Source organism: Serinus canaria, chromosome 1 (genome assembly GCF_022539315.1).
Source record: "Serinus canaria isolate serCan28SL12 chromosome 1, serCan2020, whole genome shotgun sequence".
Classification (NCBI taxonomy): domain Eukaryota; kingdom Metazoa; phylum Chordata; class Aves; order Passeriformes; family Fringillidae; genus Serinus; species Serinus canaria.
The window spans coordinates 84,155,363-84,176,665 of NC_066313.1; the positions used below are offsets into that span (position 1 = coordinate 84,155,363).

The following is a 21,303-nucleotide window of genomic DNA, read 5'->3' on the forward strand; positions in this document are numbered from 1 at the left end:
TCCCAAAGGCAGAGAATCACTGTGGACTGACTCTATGTCCTCCAACTACCTTCTAAACATTGTCATCCAAATGGTTGGTGGGTCAATCATAACTCATCATACTATTACATATTTCTGACTCTTTTGCTTGTTGAAAATTTCCCTATTCACCACTTCTCAACAACAAACTTGAATCCATTTTAGCTGTAATTAAAAAAAAAAAAAATAGCAAAGAGACTGAGATCCCTGGGTAGCCAGTGAGGAGAAAGGCATCTTCAGAGGATAATTTGTCCCATCCTCTCTCCTGTGACTATGTAGGGAGATTAAAATCCTAATTTAGATTAGATGCCTATCTTCAGATAACAACAAGGTGAGATAAATTCCATCTCAACTCATCATGTAATATTCACACAGTAAAAAACAATATCTTATTTTAAGTGCTTTCATTTACTTCAGACTTCGGTAAACCTGTGTAATTCTACACGTTATGCTTAGAACAATGAACTTGTTACTAACCCCACTTTTACAAATTTAATAGTAAACTATCAACTTGTGCAGAACCAGAGAGATGCATAATAAATGTTACAAGAACAGCTTTAGGCATCGCATATTAATAGCTGTGGTAGGATTGACTTGCAGAGCCTTAGTTTTATGATCAGCAACAAGATAATTAGTAAAATTATCCTGCAAATTCATTATCCTCATTCCTTCCACTTGTGCATTTTATTCATTACATATCAAAATGAGGAGCCTTGCCTCCAGACAGATAATCAGAATGTGTCAGACACAAAAGGTCTGAACTTTCTTTAAATTTGCTTTGGTAAATGTGACCTTAAATAGTCTCCATGATACCAAGGAATTTACAGTCATTATTCTGAAAAGAAGAAACCCTGTAATTTTACAGAGAAATGCAGTTGTGCACTTTGTAGACTTTTTCACACCTTAATTCCATTTTGAGGTAAATGACATAAACATTGGATAGTTTATGTCATTTACCTCAGGAGCAGAATAATTTCCTTCTGGCTTAGTCTGAATTCACCTGCAGAGCTGTACTTTGCTTTCCATGCTCCTTGTCTTCCTGCTTCTTAGATCCATAACCCAGCTGAGCTACACAGGGACTCCCTTCAACCTATAGATCCAGGGGATTTGGGGCTCAAACTAGGGTGCAGGAAAGTTGTGTGGACTGATTTATGCAGGTCTGTTGTCCTGCTGTGTGGGCAGAACCCAGCTAGCTCTGAGATCAGAAGGACCTCCTGGCCACTAACAGCTTAGATGGCGTCAGATGAACCAACAGTGCTCCCCTACACCAAGCATCTCATTTGCATATATTCATAACATTCCACATCTTAGATCTGAGGTTTTTGCTCAAATCCCTCCTGCTCAGAACTAACACAAAGCATTCAGCTGTTGGTGCTGAGTCTGTTTTGCACGGGGTGCTCACACTGGCTGTGTCTCACCCTGAACTCAGGGCTGGGTGCCTGCTCCTTCTCAGTTCTCATGGACCCAGAGAACAGCAGGAGGCAGCAGCATGAGCATCATTCACAGCAGGAGCCTGACTTGTTCTACATAGAAAAACTGCAGTGCTTGGCTGGGCTGACCCTGCAGCCAATCCCTTCTGGATACAGGAACAGCAGCTCAGCAGTGGAGAGATGAGTGGAGGTGAGCTGGAGAGGAATGGCCATGGTGGATGGGTGTATGATCAGCTGTATTTCCCCTTTTACCTCTGTTGGCTTCAACACTTGATTCTCCTTATCTTCATCTCCAAAAAGCTTCATTTCCATTTACTTTATAAGTTGCAGGATTCTTAAAGTGCTTTTATTTTGGGATATGAGCTTCATAAAAATGCATCTGCCAAGCCAACAATGCTTTAAAATCCTTGGTTTGTATTTTAAGGATACCGAAGTCGGTACTTGCAAGATTTGATTTGAAACATGGTCTTAAAAACTTAGTAAGAGTGGCATCTTTTGTGGAAAAACTGAGGACACATTGCAATAGATCATATAATAATGGTTTCCTCACAACTAAGTACTTCTTGCTGGCCCTACATCCTGCATGCTTCCCATGGTGTACTTTGCATACTAATTCAATGGCTCTTGTTCAAAATACAGGCACTTCAACAGCAGAATAAGATGCAATCATGGATCAACCCATTTCTGCATGTGTTGAGTTTATTAGTACTCACACTATTTAGCTGGTATGACTTTTGAATTATCTTTTGCTAAGTGAAGCATGTGAGAAAGGACACCAAAACCAAACACCCCGGATGAGGTGATTTCTCATCTAAGCTGAGAAATCCCTTCACTTGCTCACCCAAGCTGCATGGTTTCTGCTGGCGAAGATGGACAGAGACAGGGGTAAAAAACCAGACTCCTGTTGGTTTGTTTTAAATCTGAACTCAATGAAATTACCCGAACAAAAAACAAAAAACCAAACAAAACAACAAAAAAAACCCCAACAAAAACCAAAACCAAACAAAAACCCCCAACCAAACAAACAAGAAAAACAAGAAAGAAGAAAAAAAAAATCCATGAAAGCTTAGATGAGAAGATATGGAAAAGTCCATACACCACAGAAAAAATAACTGATAGGGAACATCTTTACAGAAGGGAATGTTTGATGATTTGGGGAATCTGCCTATGTATAATTTATGAATTCCTTATGGCTGTTTTTTACTATGTAATGCTTTATATTCCATATGCTAAGAAGACAAGGAAAAAAGTTAATGTCTGTGCATGAGAAGGATGAGAGCTAAAGATTATCAGTACCTGAAAAGATTTTACCCAAGGAAAAGAAAAGGTTAAGGGCCATGTTTTTTTCCCCCTGCCTCTCCAGAGGGGTCTAGATGTGGATAGTGGAAAATCCCAGACAAGTGAAAAAAGATATCAGATACTAATCCTGGGTCTTAAAAAAAAATCAGAGAGCCTAAGTGACTCCTGTGAGACTCCAAAGGCCCAGAGACAAAGGCAGCTTGTTTAGGAGAAGAGAGCCTGGAGGCAGCTCTCTGAGCAGAAAGACACCAGGGAGGATGAAAGATGCTGCTGCCTGGGAGGGGAGAGAGAGAGAAAGCCAGGCTGAGACTGGAAGACAGGGTGGAAATGTCATCTTTGGATTCAAGGGAACTGAGGAGTGACAGCAAAAAATGATGGGAAAATTTAGATAAGAAAAAGTGTGCAGCTCTTTTATTGCTTTGTCTAGAGACACACATTGCTTCTAAATCTAACGGGAGACACACATTGCTTCTAAATCTAAACCACTTTTTTTTATTTTAATTTTTTTTTTTTTTTTTTTGGAAAGCCTACAGAACCTGCAGTGGTCACAGAGACTGGACAAAGTGATGCACACAGCAAACTTGGGTATCCTCCTTAGGCTAAGGCAGGCTGGTTGTCCCTGTGGGGCAGGTCCACAGATAGCAGGATGAACATCATCCATGCGCTTGGAAAAAGGCTGAAGTGGCTGAAGTGAAAAACCAAGCTCATGTCTCTGTTCCCATGAAAAATTTTCTTCAAGCATCATCCTTCCTATGCTATGAGGCTGCTGCAGCTTTGAGCTTTCTCATCTGAGGAACATGAGAGAGGACCAGCTGCTGCAGCAGCAACTATATATAGCACTCAGTACTGCTATTGATGCATATATACCTGGTACCTATCGCCTATAAGGAGAATTATTCTGACAGACCACAAGGAGAACAGGCCTTTCAGGATTCAGTTCATATTAACACAATGTCTGAGGAAAATTACCCTCTTTTTGTCCATGCTAAATTATTCCAGCTTTTCATTAATACTCATTAAGTTTTTAAGGGTTGGCATTTTTAGCAAAAAATAGTTTTCTCTGACAGAAAAAAAGCCACCCAGAGGAATGAAGAAAATGTTTACTCAGTTAAATAGGCATGATTTTCTCTTTTGGTGCTCAATTCAAAATCAGGATCTGAAGTCAACAAAGGTTGGATCAGGGTCTACAATTTTTTTAATTGGGCTCTTTTCATTTACATTGGAATACTCTGAAAATGCAGAGTTATAATGAACCTTTACATATGCGTACATGCAATATGAGAAAAATTAACAATGTCTTGGATTTGCTCAGTATTTATTTGCCATTCATGAGTAAATAACAAATAACTTGATAATATTAATGAAAAAAAAATCCTGTGGAAAACCCACACAGCTAGAGAGAAACGTTTTTACTGCGTGAAGCCCTCTTTCTCTCCCACCAAGCTATTGTCATTACTCTGAATAACTTTTTTCCCCTCCAAGGGTAAAGTGACAGGCTTGCAATTTCTATATAAAATTGCATGGTTTTTAACAAAAGCTTGTATGTAAGCCCTTTCATGTCTGGGTGACTTTAAGTTTAGTCAATATTATTGCAAAAAAATGTCTTTTTTAAATTAAATTAATTCTGTTGGCAGAAACTGTCAGAAATGTGATGTTTTATCATGGTTTATCACTATCTTCATTATAATCTGTGCAGTGGGATTGTTTGGACAGCTCACTCAGGGGCCCATCATTTCAGAAAACATTAAAAATTTGTACATTAAATAACTGTATTATTTCCAAGTACCTCACTTTTGAAGCCCATATGATAGCATGTTACTTCCTAAGTTACTAAATCCTAAATAACTTTAAGAATGACACAATGCACCATACACAGTAAATGGCCCTTAGCACTAATCATAAAGGACAGATACTGTGGCATTTTGGTTGGTCAAAACTTGACTGGTATTCAGTCAGTCTCTCTTAAAGTATGCTATTAACATCACTGCAGACAAGTGGCTCCATATGCTCTTGTATTTCCTTCAAAACCAAATTTTACATTTCCAAAGAAAAACCCAACCCAGTATGTCCCAAGGGCAGAGAACTACAATGCCAAAATACACAAAATTTGAAACGTTACAGATTTTCAACCACATTTTTTTTGCAGTGTGGCTAGTACTGTATTGTCCAAAGTCTTGGAGATTTTTTGCACAAGGCAGGAAGAAACCACAGAAAATTAGACTGCATCCCTGCTGGCACAGCGAGGGGATCACACCTGAGTGCTGGCCCACTGCCATTCCTGCCATGAAATCACTGACAGCAGCACGGTTTTGACTGGGGCCAGCTCTTGCAAAGAAAAACCCTGCATGCCTGGGGTCTCTCCCAACAGGCAGCATGGGTGAATCCACTCTGCTGCATGGCTGTGAGAGAGCTTAGCTTTTTGGGCACGAGCCACACAGTGCTGATTAGCCTCAGGCAAAGAGAACACTTATTAGACCATTTTACTTATTAGTACAGACATTGCAATAGAATATTCTTGAAAGTGATTTAATTTCCTTTTATTAGACTCCTCTTTTCTCCCACAATTTCCTTAAAGTCTTTCTGCCAAGTGAAGCTAACTGCTAACTCATGTGTTGCTGCTAAATATGATTAAATAAGATTAACAAAAGAATATTTGTCCCAAATGAGGAGAGCTGCCCCTGTCAGACATAAACAGAGAGCTCATGGTCCTGGGTCAGACTGAAATGTGACAGTGGTGGGAGGGTTCCTGCTGATCATCTCCAGTTGTGGAAAATCAGGCACCACAGAGGAATTTCCTAGATAGAAGAGAATGTCTCCTGAAAATATCAGTGTAGGAGAAGGTGCATGGCCAAAGTACTTGTGCAGTGTAGGCCACTGAAACCCACAGCTCAAAGCAATGCAGGTTTTAATGCTCTGTTTTCAGAGACACAGCTTGAGGTGGGGATGGCACTAGGTCTGTCACCCTGCAGGCTCACAGGACAAAGCAGGGCTGTGTCCCTAGGTGTCAGGGACTGTGGGGCAATGACTGCCTGGCTCTGCAGCCTCAACTGCATTCTGCAGCCCAGAACACACGGAGGGAGGCTCTGCCTCTCCCTCCACTGCCCTAGAGCCATCCCTGGAAACATGGCAAAGCAAAACTTTGGATGGACAGACAATTTACCAGCATCTAGTTACATTCTCTGGTCAGTTCCTTAAGCCTGTTTAATCAAGGAGGAAACCATTGTCACCACAGGGTTTGCTGAAGGGCTCTGCCATCTCAAGTCACACTTCCCTGTGGTTTCAATTTGTTTTGTGTCAGTCTTACCAAGGGGATAGAAAGTCAGTTTTTCTCAAAAGACAGCAGCTGAAGGCTCAAGCCCCAGGCTCCCAGCAGTGCAGATACCTGCTATTGCCCAAACTTTAGTCTTCTTTTGTTAGGATTGATAATACAGATCCTTTCTGGTATTAATTTGGTATTAATTTTGTTGGTCTCAGAGGAGCTGTGGCAGGGCTATACAAACTGAGGCTCTATCTGGCCCTTTGCCCCTAATAACAAGGAATCATTTCTCTGTATTGGAACAAGATGGTGATTGTGCTTTTTTCCCCAGCTTTGTGAAAACACTCCAAACAGAGGGAAAAATTAGTAAGTATTTTACTGTATTGTTTTTGCATAGCAGAGAGGCTGGATAATTCATTCTGGATTCTCTCTTGCTATGTCAAATAACAGGGTATATACACTTGCTACAAAACAGCAATTTTTAAAATTAATTCCACCAAATTAGCACTGTAGTGTTTCATTTTTACACTGACCTGACTTTCCCTACCACAAAGCCTTTGCACATCAGCTACTTGAGCTCTAACAGGAGTATGGGTCTCTTTTTACTGTAGCACCCTATTCAGTTCAAAAAACCACCAGGTTTTTGCTGTATTTGAAAATGTCAGTGCCCCAGGACGAGTGGCTAACAGCACAGAGTGACTCCACATCCTGCACTGGCACCTGAACACTGAAAGACAGATTACCTTTGAGTGATGTTAGTTCTTAAGTTAGAGCCCCATCTAGGAGTTTCTAGCCTGATCTCGTATTTCCACTAAAACATTTATAATTTTTGTCTTTTTAAGGGGGTATTTATTAACTGACATCAAGATTTACTATGTTCAAGTTTTAAATATACAGCATACTTCCAACCTCAGATTCCTTTGAGACAGCATTTTCAACAGCAACAGTGGAGGCAGAAAAAATCGAAGAGTGAAAATTCAGGGGAACAGCTGATGTACAACTAATTTATGGTTGGTTGACATTAAAACTGTTAGAGTAGCATTTAATGCATTTTACATGGTGTTCTGTACCTCAGACTCTATCTGTTAAGGGCCAGGGAAGCAATATTTACATGCCTAGGTTTAAAATGTTGGCTGTGAAGTTTTATTGACAGTTGAAAACCACAATGTGGGCAATAAAAATGATGTGCCATGCATGGTGGCCAAGCCAGGAGCAGGTTCTATTCAGATGAACTAACAATAAGTAACAGATAACCTGGAGAGGGACTCTGATAATCTGAGAAAGCATCAAAAGGGACAAAATGTGTGAAAACTTAGCAATCTCCCTCCAGCCTTTTGGATGGAGAAAGACCCTGGCTTAAGCAGATACACAGAGATTGTCCAAGGCACCACATACAGAGGGTGTGTCCTGAAATTTTCATGGTGTGAGGAGTCAAGGGGATGGTGGTGTACCCAGCTATGGCTCTTTGTCATCACTGCAGCTTATGTGGACAAAGCCAAAATATCTTTAGCTCTGCTACTGCTGCTAATTTTGCTCTAGCAGCACAAGGTACCGTATGGACTGCTAATTCTCACTGAGAAGCTGGAGAAGCTCCAGGCAGAGCTTGCTGAAGCTCTACAGTGCTGCTGTCCACACCACTAGCAGTACCCAGGCTGATAAAGGCACAGTGACTGCTCAGGAAAGGTTCTGTACAGATGAGCTAGGTGTAGGTGTGGTAAAAAGGGCAATGTTTATAGGTGAGTACTGCAGGTTGAATCAAATGGCTTGAAATGTGTTTTAATGTTTCTGGGATTTAGTGCTTGAGTGAAATGCTAGATTTTCCAAACACTCTTGGGTACGTGTGATTTTTCATTGACTTAAGTAGGAAAGACAAAAAGAATAATACTGAAGAAATGCAATGAACAGTATAGATCACCTAAAATAATGCTTTAATCACTCTGAAATTTAGGATGCTAAAAGCAAAGCCATGCTGTGGAAGTTCTTCTGAAAGACTGCAATGAAAAAAAAAGTGCTATTTTATGCATCTCATACATTGTTTTATATAATTCTGACACTTTGGAGTACTTCTGTATTCAAGACTAATCAAGTCTCTGCAAACTGAGGCTGCTTATAGGTCTCCACACCTTCTCTCTCCTCGACCATCTCTCTTTTACCCAAAGTTATTGTGTTCCTCCAGAAACTTTTCCAGGAGTTTCCCACCAGGTTCAGTCACAGCAGCTAACCCAAATGTTTCCACAAAGGTGCTGGTCTGAGGCTGGCCTTCTCACCTCCCTCCTAATGTTGCCCAGCAATTTCTTCCCAGCAATGAGACTGCAAAGAAGCTCTCTGCTAGTGCAGAGGCAGCTACTGCATGAGTGCTGTGCAGCAAAGTGGGTCTCACTCCACCTGTAGGGTTTTCCCTCTGCTTTGGAAAGCAACAGAAGTGTTCAGAAATATACTGCTGATTACCATATTTGTGTTCTGTAATTCTTCACATGTCCAACTCCACCAGGAGCTTAACTGCAGCCAGTGGGATCTTACAGTCATTAACATCTACAAGGCAGCAGTTCACAGTTGTTGAACTAACAACCTACCTCTAAGAAACTGATTTTTCTCCCCTCTAAGTATTGACACGTGCTCCACTGACTGTGATGCTTATTCACAGTGACAGTGTGTTTGGTAGAATTTCATGTTTTCACAGGATTTGTCTTGTGCAGACAGTTTCTAATTTACCTCTGCTCTTGTTTTAATTCAATCAGCTGATGGAGTGCAGCTGATCTCATGGCACATATGGCTGCTGAGGTTTGAAAAAAGGCCCTGAATATTTGATGGGTTGATCCTTAATGCTTCCTGCTAAAGAATTAGCAAGACTGCTAATGAGCCAGGGATCCCAAGTGGGGAAAGGAAAAATACAGAATTAGATTCTGTTTACATTCTTTTTTTTAATGTTGCTCAAATAAGAAGTGCAGTGCTTTACACACTCTGATTAGACTCACAGGGTAGAGAGAGTCAAGCAAATCACTTATCAAAGCCATCACACTTAAAATGTCATTTTCATAAGTGGACGTCCTGTGGCCATGAGGAGTCACAACCTATTTCAAGGCCATCTGTGGGTGCTTATCCCTCCCTGCACAGGAGGTTCATGGCACCAAGAAGAGCTGTCCTTCACTGGGGCGGATGTTCAGACCTGGAGTCATGTCCTTTCACTGCCTCCCAATGGCTTTTTCTATCTCCACTGAAAGAAATTATCTGTCCTCCACTGCAGACCCCAGCCTGTCTCCCCACTGCTCCATGCCATTTCAAAGGACGTGGCTTTTTCTGTGTTAACTGCCTGTGCTTGGGTTTTCTCCAGCCCTTTCTCTGCATTCCTGTTGCTCCTCCAGCTTCCTGCTGTCTTCTCATTCTGCAGCCAAACACTGTTTGCAGGCCAAACACTCAAACTGTGCCTCTCTCGACCCAGTTCAATGACACCGTTCATGTCAACAAAAAAATCCAGGGAATTCACAAGGAACCTCTTCAATAATCAAAAGCTCAGATGCCTGTGGGTTTCCTTCCAACAAAGCTACCACAGCTCTAGGAAATCACAGCTAAGACTGTAAGGATAGCCAGATCAATCTCCACTTACCTTACAAATCAAGAACTGCCTGCACTCAACACACTCCCTTACTTAACTCCACAGCAAATATTCTCAGAGTGCCTCCTATATTGACTGCAACAGTTAACTTACTGGAGAGGCAGGACTCTTGTTGCTCCCATTTTTTGAAGGTACTACAGTAAAATAAATGTTTATTTGAAACCCCACCAGTCAAAACAAAATACACAGTTCCACACACTAATAAAGTCAAATAGAAATCAGCCAAAATTACTATCATAGAATCACAGACCCAATGGTTTGGGTCAGAAGGGGCCCTTCAGATCTTTTAGTTCCAACCCTTCTGCCAAGGGCAGGGACACCTTCCATGAGACCAGGTTGCTCAGGGCCCCATTCAGTCTGGCCTTAAGCACCTCCAGGGATGGGTCATCCACAGCTTCTCTGGGCAACCTGCTGGAGTGCCTCCCAACTCTCAGAGTAAAGAATTTCTTCCTAGAATCTGATCTAAACCTAATCTCTTTTACTTTGAATCCATTCCTCTTTGTCCTGTCACTACATGCTCTTGTGGAAAGTCTTTCTCCCTCTTTCTTGCAGGCTTCCTTTAGGTAATGGAAGGCTGTAATTACGTCACCACTAAGCCATTTCTTTTCTAGGCTGAACAATTCCAGTTGTCTCAGCCTTTACTCACAGGAGAGGGGAGGTACTCCTTCCCTCTAATCAACTTGGTGGCCTCCTCTGGACTTGCTCCAACACGTTGATGTCCTTCCTGTGCTGGGGACCCCAGAACTGAAGTAATCTCACTTAGCCAGCCTGTGTTTTAGCAAGGAAGTGAGTAGGTGGGCTTTGGCAATGTCTCAGGAACTCACATAGCAACTGCTCCATGCACGGTGGAACAAAGGGTATTTGTGTAGTCTTAACTTTTATTTTCCACTTCAAAGTTTTCTATCATGTCCTCCATGAACAATGCAAAGCTTACAAGGAATTGCCTTTTAAATCTAGTAGCAAGAAATGAGGCTTCTCTCTCATGTTTCAACATTACATCTTTAACTTGATCATACTGGAGTTATTTACATCGAAGGCTCTCTTAGAAGTTCCTCTATCCTCAAAGAGTGTGCCTGCAGCTGGACAGAGAAGTCAGCACACTTTGAAGAAGCTGCTATAAATTAGTGCATGGGGTTAGATGAGGTTCAGGATTCCTGCAGTGATTATAAACTCTACAGGAGGCCTTACAACAGCTCCAATCTCAACAGGGTTACTGTCTTGTTAATCAACCTCCTTCAGGACTGGAAGAGGTTCTGTGCTTCAGTACTTGGGGGAATTCTGTGGAAGCTGCAGTTTTGTGCAGAAGGATGTGTCAGTTTACAGAGTTTACAGAGCTTCGATATATTTGGTAAAACAACATCAAAAAAGGCTAGACTTAAGCTGGGGCAACCTTTGCTGCAGCAGACAGCAAAAAAACTATAACATCTCGTCACAGTGATCAGATTTGTGATGTTTGTCACAAACATCAGATTTGGTGATTTTCAAGCTACGCCTGAACTGATTTGCAGCCCAGGTCCAGTTCTGGCCATGGCCACATGCTGGAACCAGAGGGTGACAAGATCTGTGCACAAACCTGCCTCTCCTCACCTGCTGGGGGAAGGGAACACAGGGAAGCAGCTGGAGCAGACCTGGGGCACACTTACTACTGCCCTCACTCTTGACTGTGGAAACATGGACATGCCATGGAAGTATCTGTTTCTGTGGCTTTTCCACAGCTTGACTTGTGCAGGGAACACATCACCTAGAAAGAGGGAACGTTGTCTGCTTTATGTTGTGCAAGAGACAGCCTAAATAGGGTGAAACGTTCCTTAAAAGGATGAATTTTAGGCATCTTCTTCCTTTTGCTGATACTCCATACATTAGGAGGGGCCCTTCCCATAATAAACACATTCCATCAGGCCAGCCATCTTTTCTGAGGGGAACAAAGTATTTCACCTGCTGTGGCTTTTCACTGTCTGCCTTTGGGCACCTGTATAGCAACTTCATATATTCTGTTTGAAAAGAAGCTAAACTTTGGCTTTATGATGTGAACAGCACCTCCAACAAAACCATGGAAATGGCATTCCTTATAAACAGTCTGTTTCAGAAAAGTGGAAAATCTGTGTTACAACTTCATGGATCTGCTCAGGACAAAAAGGGGGAATGGAGAGGGACAGAAATGTCTAGATGCCAGTAAATTACAAACTGAGCAGCAAAGGCACATTATTACTGTTGCTGTTTTCAGTAATTACCAGTAACAACAACAACTGCAGATCTGGATCTGTATTACGAGAGTACCTAAGCACTGCTTTTGTAATACACAGCAGTCACTTGACATCGAAAATCCAGTTTTCAGTACAAAAGAGAGCAGATGGATATATGTGACCTGACAGAGTACTACAAGAAACAACTGGGACAAAAATGTTCAAGCATGAGAAACAGTGGTAGAGCCCCAACCTCATCACTGGTTTTCCTAGGGAAAAAAGAGGCCCTTAAGATTGGGAGGTAGCTATGGAGCTGATTGGGAAAGTTTTCAAGGCTCTTCACAGATGTGATGGGAAGCATTGGAGAAATTAATTGATGTAAAACTTAGCAACATTTTGACATCACCAGCTAAGCGAAAAGTGGGATTTAATATGTTAGCAAGGACTGGATGCCTTAAAATCAGAGACACATGGCTGTACTTGATGTGATAGAGAAGGAGATGACAGTGGTGAGATCTGAAGAGAGATGTCTCTGGGCAAGATGTCAAGCTAGGAAAATAATCTGTGCAGCAGTATGAATGAAGGTGGGTAACACTGGATTTGTCAAAAACTAGGAAAGGATACAGCAGCAAAGTGTGTAATGAGAATTTTGAACCAAAGACTTACACCCTTGAGAATAAAGAGCTTCAGTCAGAAATACTATAGAGTAACAGCCTGGAAGATTTACATGTAGTCTTAGACACAGAGACACAAGGGCAGGTCAGAATAGAAAGTGATGCCCAGGTTTGCAGACATGGAAGATGGCCAGATTGGTGAGGTTACCCAACATGAAGCTTGACAAAATATTTCTTGAGGAACATTCCAAAGGCAAAAAAAGAGAGAGCGGCAGCTGTGTTCATTGTTTTGGAGATGAATCTTGCTATCTTTAGTCATACAGCACATTTTCCTTCTCAGATGGGGTCTCTTACATACCCATCTTCCTCTGAGTGGAAGGAATTGTGCCTCTTCTACATTTCTGCTTAATGGCATGAGCCAAACTACCGAAACTAAAGGAGGAGTCAGTTTGTCTGACTGTTCATTTTAAAAGCCTTGCTTTAAAATGAAAATGGGAATCTAAGTGTGACACCACATCATGAATTCATGATATCTGCCATTAATTTGTAACAAACCAGCAGGGACTGTGACTTAGGCTTGTTGAATATGCACCTATGTCCTAACAAAGCCTACTTTGTAAATGTTAGCTAAGAAAAACTCTGCCAGTGAAGTCATAAGCAATACATCATCATCACCCTTCCATAAACTCTTTGTCCAGTTTAAAAGCTGCATTTTACATATTGAGGGAGAATGGAGAAATGCCTTTAGAAACAACAGGCTTGATGCAGTGCTAACCTCCAAACCAAATATTTATAACCCTGTAGTTTATAAATCATCAGAAATATTTGGTGGTGGAATATCCAAGAGGTAGAAGCACATACATTCCATCTACCTTGCTTTGTGTTTCAGTCACTATTAGATCAGATTTTTAAGCATTGTGAATTATCGAATTATCATTTTTGAAAAAGAACCAAAATAACCACGAGTTAAAATGTTACAGAAAATTTTCACTGTTTATAAATATTTCTGCCACAGAAAATAATCAATATTCAAGTTAATTCAAGCCAAGATCTGTCTGGATGTGTATTCATTTGCTCCATGAAAATAAACTAGAAATCACAAAGATAAAAGAAATAATAATGAAATATGGAAATAATTACAGGTTTTGCACATTGTCATTATGTAATGGACATAATGAAAATAATGACATTACATAATTAAATCCAGGTGGAAAATGACCTTCCTAGACCTCCCTTCAAAATTAAAATTTTTGACAGTCATGATTAATGGAAACATGCACTTTGCATGGTTTGTAAACCTGAAACATCATTGTACATTTCAGTTTATAATTTATCCCATTATCTGCTTCTCCATGCATGAAGGTCAGCTGTACAGGCATAAAGTAGCAGTGAAATCCACAGGCTTTGAAAGGTTGTTCTCACAGATTTTTCAATTATTTTTCATGAGGAAATAATTTTGCCTACTTTTTCTTTAGAAAGATGACAATCTAAAGGAGGAAAATTTTAACAGCAGTAATTGCAATATTCTTGTTATTCTCTTGTCTTTTCAGAGCAAACAAAATTGGACTGGAAAAAATGATTTCTTTAGGATTCCTACCCGCAATATTTCTTCAATGCAGCTGTTATCTCCTGTTCCACTGTCCTGTAAACAAAATGAGAAGACAGTTTGTTTATGTTTTAAAAAGAAATGACAAATAGGTCTGAGGACATGGTTGTCACATGAAATATATTCCAACCTCTGTTACAGATTCAAAATGAGACCAAGTCTTTCCAGCATCTGAAAAGTTGCGCTGCTTAAAATTCCAAAATTATTCCCTATCAGCACCACAGGAAGATGAAATATTTATAGTGTTTACATTTGATTCCAACATATTTCTATAAATTCAACGGACTTTTTTTCACACCACTGCAGTTTAGGCTGTACTGTGTATGAGTAAGCAGAAGGAAAGAAGTTATCGCATGTACAAGGATCCAATGTGCATTTATTTCTATTAAGTAAATAACATCTCTCCACATCCTTTGTGCAGCAGAGCTCTGCAGTGACACTGTCTGTGCAAAGCCTGAGGATGCATAGGGCAGATGTGATGCCGAGGGGAGAGCTGCAGAGACTGCAACACAGGCAGCAGTACTGAGCATGGGCACAGCAGTCCTGAGAAGCTGTCATTTCCTAAAATGCGGAGTCTAAGGCCACCCCTGCATTGTGGGACTGAGGGCACAGAAGAATTCGACTCTCCCAAGCAGTATGACTCACTCCAGAGCTCCTCTGCAGAGGAGAAATCAGAGATTTGGCAGGGCAGCTATTCCCCCACAGGGACCATCCAGACGGTGCCTCACCTGCGTGCTCAGCCCGGGTGTTCACTGCAACCCAAACTTCTGCCAGCAAGGACTAGGCAGCATGAGACACACACCCCCCTCCCTCCTGCCTGCCCCCCTGCCCAGTACCAGTCTGGGCTTGCACTGCCTGGCACACCTGGGAAGAGAGGGCACCCTTGGATGGAGGTACTGATGCCAAGGGAGCGCCCATCTCCTACAACTTTCCACAAGATACAGGTGGCTGCTGCATCCAGCAAGCTGTCCGGGGGTTTCCTTCACCACACTACACTCCCTGACAATTCCCCAAAAAAGGCTTTCTTCTTTTTGCAGAACAGAACTAACTCAAGAAGCAGGGGACTGGGGCTTGAGATCTTCCTATGTGGGAAAAGGGGACAGAAAAAAAATCTATCTGGTAATTACTGTATTCAAAGAGCTAGCAGAAAGGTGAGCTTGGTCTTCTCTTGTTTTCAAAAAACCCCTTGATGCTCTGAATTTTCAGGTGTGCACCTGGAGATATATCAAAGCAATTCGTTTTTCCAAACCGCTGAGCTCTTCTCATCTGGAAACCAGACTTCTGTACCACATCTGTATTTGTGCACCCAAAAAAATCACAAGGCATTTTCAACAATGGATACCTTTGCCTACGAAAGCCAAACAATTGCACTGACCAATTTGTGCAAGTGCTGGACACTTTTACCACCTCTCCCCAGTCTGAGCTGAGGGACTGAGGAGGTCTGGATCTTCAACTGCTTAAAGTAGCTTACATCAGCTGTAACCAAGGTCAGGAGAACAGCAGCCGTGCACATGCAAAAGAACAACTTATGTTTTCTCATTTTTTGTGGGTGTTATTTCATGCCAATTCCTAGAAAGTCATAAGTACTTTATTGTCTGCACTCCTGCTAAATCTTTGGTGAATATGGCCCTTGACAAACAAATTAATCACATCAACTCTTCTTGGTGAAACACAGTCCATCAGCTTTACAGTTCACTACAAATTACACTACTGATTTCAAAGGCAAAGGTACTAAACATGTGGTGAAGTCAGATTTTGAGGAATTACTCATATCTGATATATGGATGCTGAAGAGAAGCTGCTGCCCGGAGCAGATAGCTGTGCTCTGACCTCAGACCTGCCCCCGGAGAGCTGCACAGCACCATTTGGGATATTCCTGTCACAGGAGCAGGAGTGCAAGTGTTCATGTTGCCAGTGAACCTAGCAAGATGAAGAGACACAACAATCTCTGTATATTTAATAACTTAAAAATTAATATTAGATAATTGCTATTTCTCTCGTCTCTGTGGGTTTCCATCTATTTTTTCCCTTTCCTTTCCCAAGCCCCAGTTTGTTCACTTCTTAACTCACTAACAGTGGAGAATGCAAAGCCCTCATCATGAGTGCCTTGTTTAGAGAGCAACCAATTCACTGCCATCCTTAAGTTGTCTGTTCTAGTCTATTGCCATCTTACAGAAGAGAAGAGATGACCATATGATCTTATGCTGTATAGAGCACATTGAACATATGACAAAATGATGATCTCTCTTTCTCTGTGAGGATAAAAATACTGAAAGTGAATTTGGCAGCAGGCTATTTCAGACTAGGATTAGGAACAAGCGTCTGTTACAAAATTAAATAACTCCCCTAGAAGTGTAGTGAAAAAAGTCTGCAAGTACTCATCAGCAAGAAATTTTGCTTTCTGTTACCCCAGAACTAAAACGTTGGCTTTTCTTTCTAGCCCATCATCTCTCTGGGCAGGAAGTAAAAATCTTTTCACATCTCCCTCTCAATATCATCATGCAGCATTTCAAAGGTTGAAAAATAGGCTGCAAACACAAAGCCAAAGACAAGATATGTGAAACTGATATAATATTTGGGGGAAACTCCCTCAATTTCTACATTTTCCTCTTTGTTTTTCATCTCTTGAGTGCCAAATGTAAATTTGATTTTTTTTGAGCATTTACGACCTTCTTAACATTACTGTTGATATCAAACTTTCCAGACCATTCACTACATCTCTACTGACAGAGAGGAACACGCGCTGCCATGGAATCGGGCAAACTGAATTTAAGTTTGTGAACACAGTTTAACTCGAAAAAAACAAACAAAAAAGCCACAACGAAAGCTGGCAAATGTTTCTTGAAATGTAAATGAAAAGAAGGGATTGCATTAGCTGCAGAGAGCCCTTGACACGCTATTTGCTTGGGTGGACTTCCCCATCCCAGCGCTATTGCGTTGGTGGCGGCTGCGTGACGCGGCCCCTGCGTACGGCTGATGTCGGCACTGCTGGCCGGCTCTGCAAAGTGCCCCTCCACCCTCCCAACAGCCACAGGGCATTCCTGCAGTAAACATTTTAATCATTATTTTTTAAAATGAAAATTAAAATCGACTAAAGGTTTTGAGGCTGTTGGTGCAAACTAAGCTGAGGAGCTGCTCCCCTGTGTTTGTTCTGACACTGATGAACCCTTCTCGTTTGTCTTCCTCTCTGTTTTGCAATCTGTCATAACAAACTTGCCTCACTGAACCTCCAGCAGACCATCAGTGAAATACCAGCAAGTCTTGGGGACCTGTCAGGGAAAGTGGGCTCAGCCTCTTCTGTGGTTTTGATTTTTTAAGATTTTTTAAGCTTTCTGATTTTTACATTTTTGTAGCAAACTTTCTCACACACTTTCTGTAAATAACTTATTGTTTTGCATTCTTTTATGGAAGAGGAGAAATTTGATGGACTGTTGGTTTGCCCAGTGTCTTTGTAGAGGTGGCACTTTCACCCTCCAATCCACTGTCACTTTTAGAAAACTATAAATGTTAGAGTCAAAAAATAAACTTCCCTCTTCTTCACCTTGAAAGCAACGGTGTGTGCGCTTGTGTTGTTTAGCATCCTATAGTGACACTCTTCCCGCTCGGATGCCGTGCCCATTGTCCCTCGGTGAGCGGAGCCTGCGGAGCGCCAAGCTCTGCTCCCGGGGCGGCTGCCGTGCGGGGGATGCGAGGAGCTGCCGCGCAGGATACGGCAGCGCCTGCTCGAGAAACAGCCGGGAGCGTCGTGCTGCTGATAACACGAGCAGCTAATTACCATGCAAAGCACAGAGAACTGTAAGAAACAAGACTGACTAAAGGCTACATAGAATTCTTGGGAAACGGGATGTCATTTCAAAAAAAAAGCTACCTCTGTACAAATTTTGTTTCAGAGCATTATTTTTACTTCCCTTACCAAGAGCGTTCACATGGAGATATATAAAGAAACCTCTCTGAAAGGAATTGCCTATCTTGTGACACTTCTCCCTCCTTTAAATCTTTACGCTGAGGAAAGAAAGAAAAATCTTCTGCAAGTATCTATTTCCATTTTAGCCCAAGAGATTTTTATGATGCAAGCTTTTGGTGCTGTCGTTATTTGGACTGTGCTAGGTGTTTTTACAAAGCGTCCAGAAGCTATTGGATTTTTGTCTCCAGTATCAATTTGGCATGAGGACGATCTCCAGGAGCCTGAGGTACATACTCATCCTCTTCCCCTCAGTGAGAGCCAGGCTGGTTGTGTCACCTGCAGCCAGCAGCATGACAGCGGCCACCCCACATCTGCCCCACGCTGCTCAGGCACAGCACAGCACTGCTCACCCTGGGGCTGCAGGATTTCCCCTGGGGCATGAAGGGAAGCTTCAGGCACTGAATGTTGGCAGGCAATAACCAAAATCCTCAATGAAACAAAATAGGCAAAGGGGGGTGGGGGGGGGGTGGAAATCCCACCTTGATGGACCTTAATCTGAAAGCATATTAGAAATGCTTCTTTGCCAGGCACACACATGCACATGCATATATACAACATTTTATGCAATCCATTTGCTAGGAAGGAGTATCCACCATGAAGAAGTAAACTCCTTATCTTTTTACTTATCCACAAGTATGGCTTCTGCCTGTTGGGTTCAGGAGAACCATTACTCTCAAAGTTTCCCTTCAATCATTTCTCTAAAGAGATCTTAACCCATTCAAGTTGTGGCCTTTGCTGGAGTTTAACAGGGATTTGTGCCTGAGATCAGAGATGTGATTTCTGGGGGTTCTGCAGAAATATAGCCAGGCTGTGGAAAGGAATTTTGGGGAAGTGCCATTTGCAGATGCTCAGGAAGGGTTTTCAGACATTCAGGGCTTAACTTGTAACTGACTTCCTTACATGTGCTCCAAAATGCTCTTTATGGAGTGGTTGTGCTGAACCCACATAGCTCTTGAAAAGAAAAGGCTGGACTTTGAACCTCAGGAAAGATGGCCTGGTAAAAAGATTAGACCTCAGCCTAGTTAAAAACTGACCTTTTTGCTCCTCAGGAAATACCCACTTTTTAATGCTTTCATTCTGAATAGGGACCGGGGGGCAGGCTACCTACTTGCTGAATTTATCCCTTTGGCTATGCTTCCATTCAAAATGCAACTGTGTCACATCAGTACCTTAAAAATGAAATTTTATTAAACCATTCTTCAATTCAGTTGAGAAATCAAAATTTTATCAGGTCAAAATACTTCAATGACAAATATTAAGAAATATAATCTGTAATCATAGAATAATATGTGACCTAAATCAAGAAGGCATTTAACCAAAATATCAAATGTTTCTCTCCGAATTTTGGATTTTTTTACTTTAAGAAAACATTTTCTTCAAAAAAGAATGAAAGTGGGTTTACTCAAAATCAACATGGAGCAGACATTTTCAGTTCTGATAATCTGGGACATCCCACAGAAAAAGGACTGAGCAAGAAAAATCAGGACAGAAATAAAAATGGTATTTATCTTTTTTCTTTTACCCTCTCTAACAACAATGGCATTTTGATCTTGATGGGTTACCAGCAATGTTTCCACCTACCTTTAGAGGGACAGACTTCAGGGAGCCATGGCACACTGTAGTCACCCTCATTTCACTGGGTGGCATTAATAATGCTTGTGCCTTCTGTGAAGAAGACTCCTAATCTCTCCCTAAGGATGCAGGGCTGAGCTGTGTAAGGTTACACCAAGGAAATAGATTTAAATAGGCAGCTCAGAAAACTTGATTTTCTGTTCCTGATATTTGAAAGCTTTACTTTGCACTCATGCTGTGCCTTACCACTAACTGGAGTGCCAGTGGCCACGGTCTGTTGGTGCAGGAGTTTTCTCCCGTGCTTGGCACTGCTGTGAGTAGGAGCTGAGGAACTGCTGACACTTCTTTAGACACAGAAAAATGCAGGTGGGAGATGGGAAAGAGGAGCTAAATTTTCCTCAAGGTCTGTGTCAGAAAGCGTTGCACTAAATAAAGTCATTAAATCCATCTATTTCACAGTTGCTGTTAATAAACTGTTACCTTTAATAAACCCATCACTTTTGAAATGGACCCATCATAGTTTTATGGGGATTATTTTTCCTACTAAGGGGTCTTGCAACACTGTTCTTGGTTCAAAAGGGAAGAGGAGTAGCTTTTAAAAAGACTTTATTTCAAGGAAAAAAAAAAGATCAAGTGATGAAAGTCATCTAGCTTTGCTTTAATGAAAGTATCAGTACTAATTGGGGGCCTCACTGCAACTGGAATATCATGATGCCCTAGTCTTGTACCAGGACCAGGAATATGTTCTGGCTAATTAAAGGAGATGAATCAAAAATATCTGTAGAGAGAGAGAAATGCCAAATGATCCAACAGACTTGCCGTGAACACTAGGAAAGAGAAGCAAGAGCCCATTTTGCTCTTGATGAATGACACTCAGAGCAGTGTTCTCAGCAGATCTCCCTGAACTGAGGCAGAACAGCAGCTTTTGGAGAGCAAGACCCTCCAAAGAAAGACTGGAGAAGAGTTCACAGAGCCATAACCCAGAGTATCACAAGCCTTAGGCTGTGCTGGTCTTATAGCAGATCTGAGTCTAGGTGAAGATGGATGTACTGTGGATGTGTAAATAAAGCCATTCACCATATTGTATTCTTTTTAAAAGAGCAAGGAAATGATGTTAGAGCACAACTCCTCCAATATGTGCCCATGGCCTGTCCCAGAGCTTGAGACATCATCTCCTGTCCATGCAGTGCCTGGCCTGCAGTAAATTCTGCAAAGCCAGGAGGAGAAGGTGAAATGATGCTGAAGGGCTGCCATCTGGATGGCTGCTGGGAGCTTCAGCAGAGCTCAGACTCCTACAGCCCAGTTTGGAGGGTATTTGGAAGGGCTTGGTCTGGCCATGTGTTGAGAGATCTTCAAACTGATGACATGGTCTGAGTCCAAGTCTCGGTGTCCACACCACAAATAAAATCAAGACAATTAAAGGCCAAGAATTCTTCTTAACCCTCCCCACTCTCTCCACCCCTAAGGGTCATTGAACAATCAATGACAGGAGCTGCTCCGGTAACATTTCATCTAGTAAAAGATGCTTGGGAGCCTCAAATGAAACCAACTGACAGATCAGCAGAGTGATTTTACAGGCTTTTACATTATATTAATAAAAATAAAATTCCAAACATGCCAGAATTACACTGTGACCCAGAACAATAAAGTGGAGCTGTAATGGAGATGAACTGCATTGCTCTATTAATAAAATATAAAGGTTTTATTGTTATTGGGAAAGATTGATTGCATCAAATCAATACCATGTC

General features: G+C 41.6%; 1 protein-coding gene across 1 annotated transcript in view; it reads right to left on the reverse strand.

Moving 5' to 3' along the window:
* The window catches only part of AFF3 (ALF transcription elongation factor 3), a 326,498-nt gene that overhangs the window by 164,999 nt on the left and 140,196 nt on the right, over positions 1-21,303 (reverse strand). Inside the window, exon 4 of the mRNA XM_030234927.2 lies at positions 14,011-14,055. Coding sequence (XP_030090787.1) covers positions 14,011-14,055 — 45 coding nt within the window. The remainder of the gene's footprint in view (positions 1-14,010; positions 14,056-21,303) is intronic.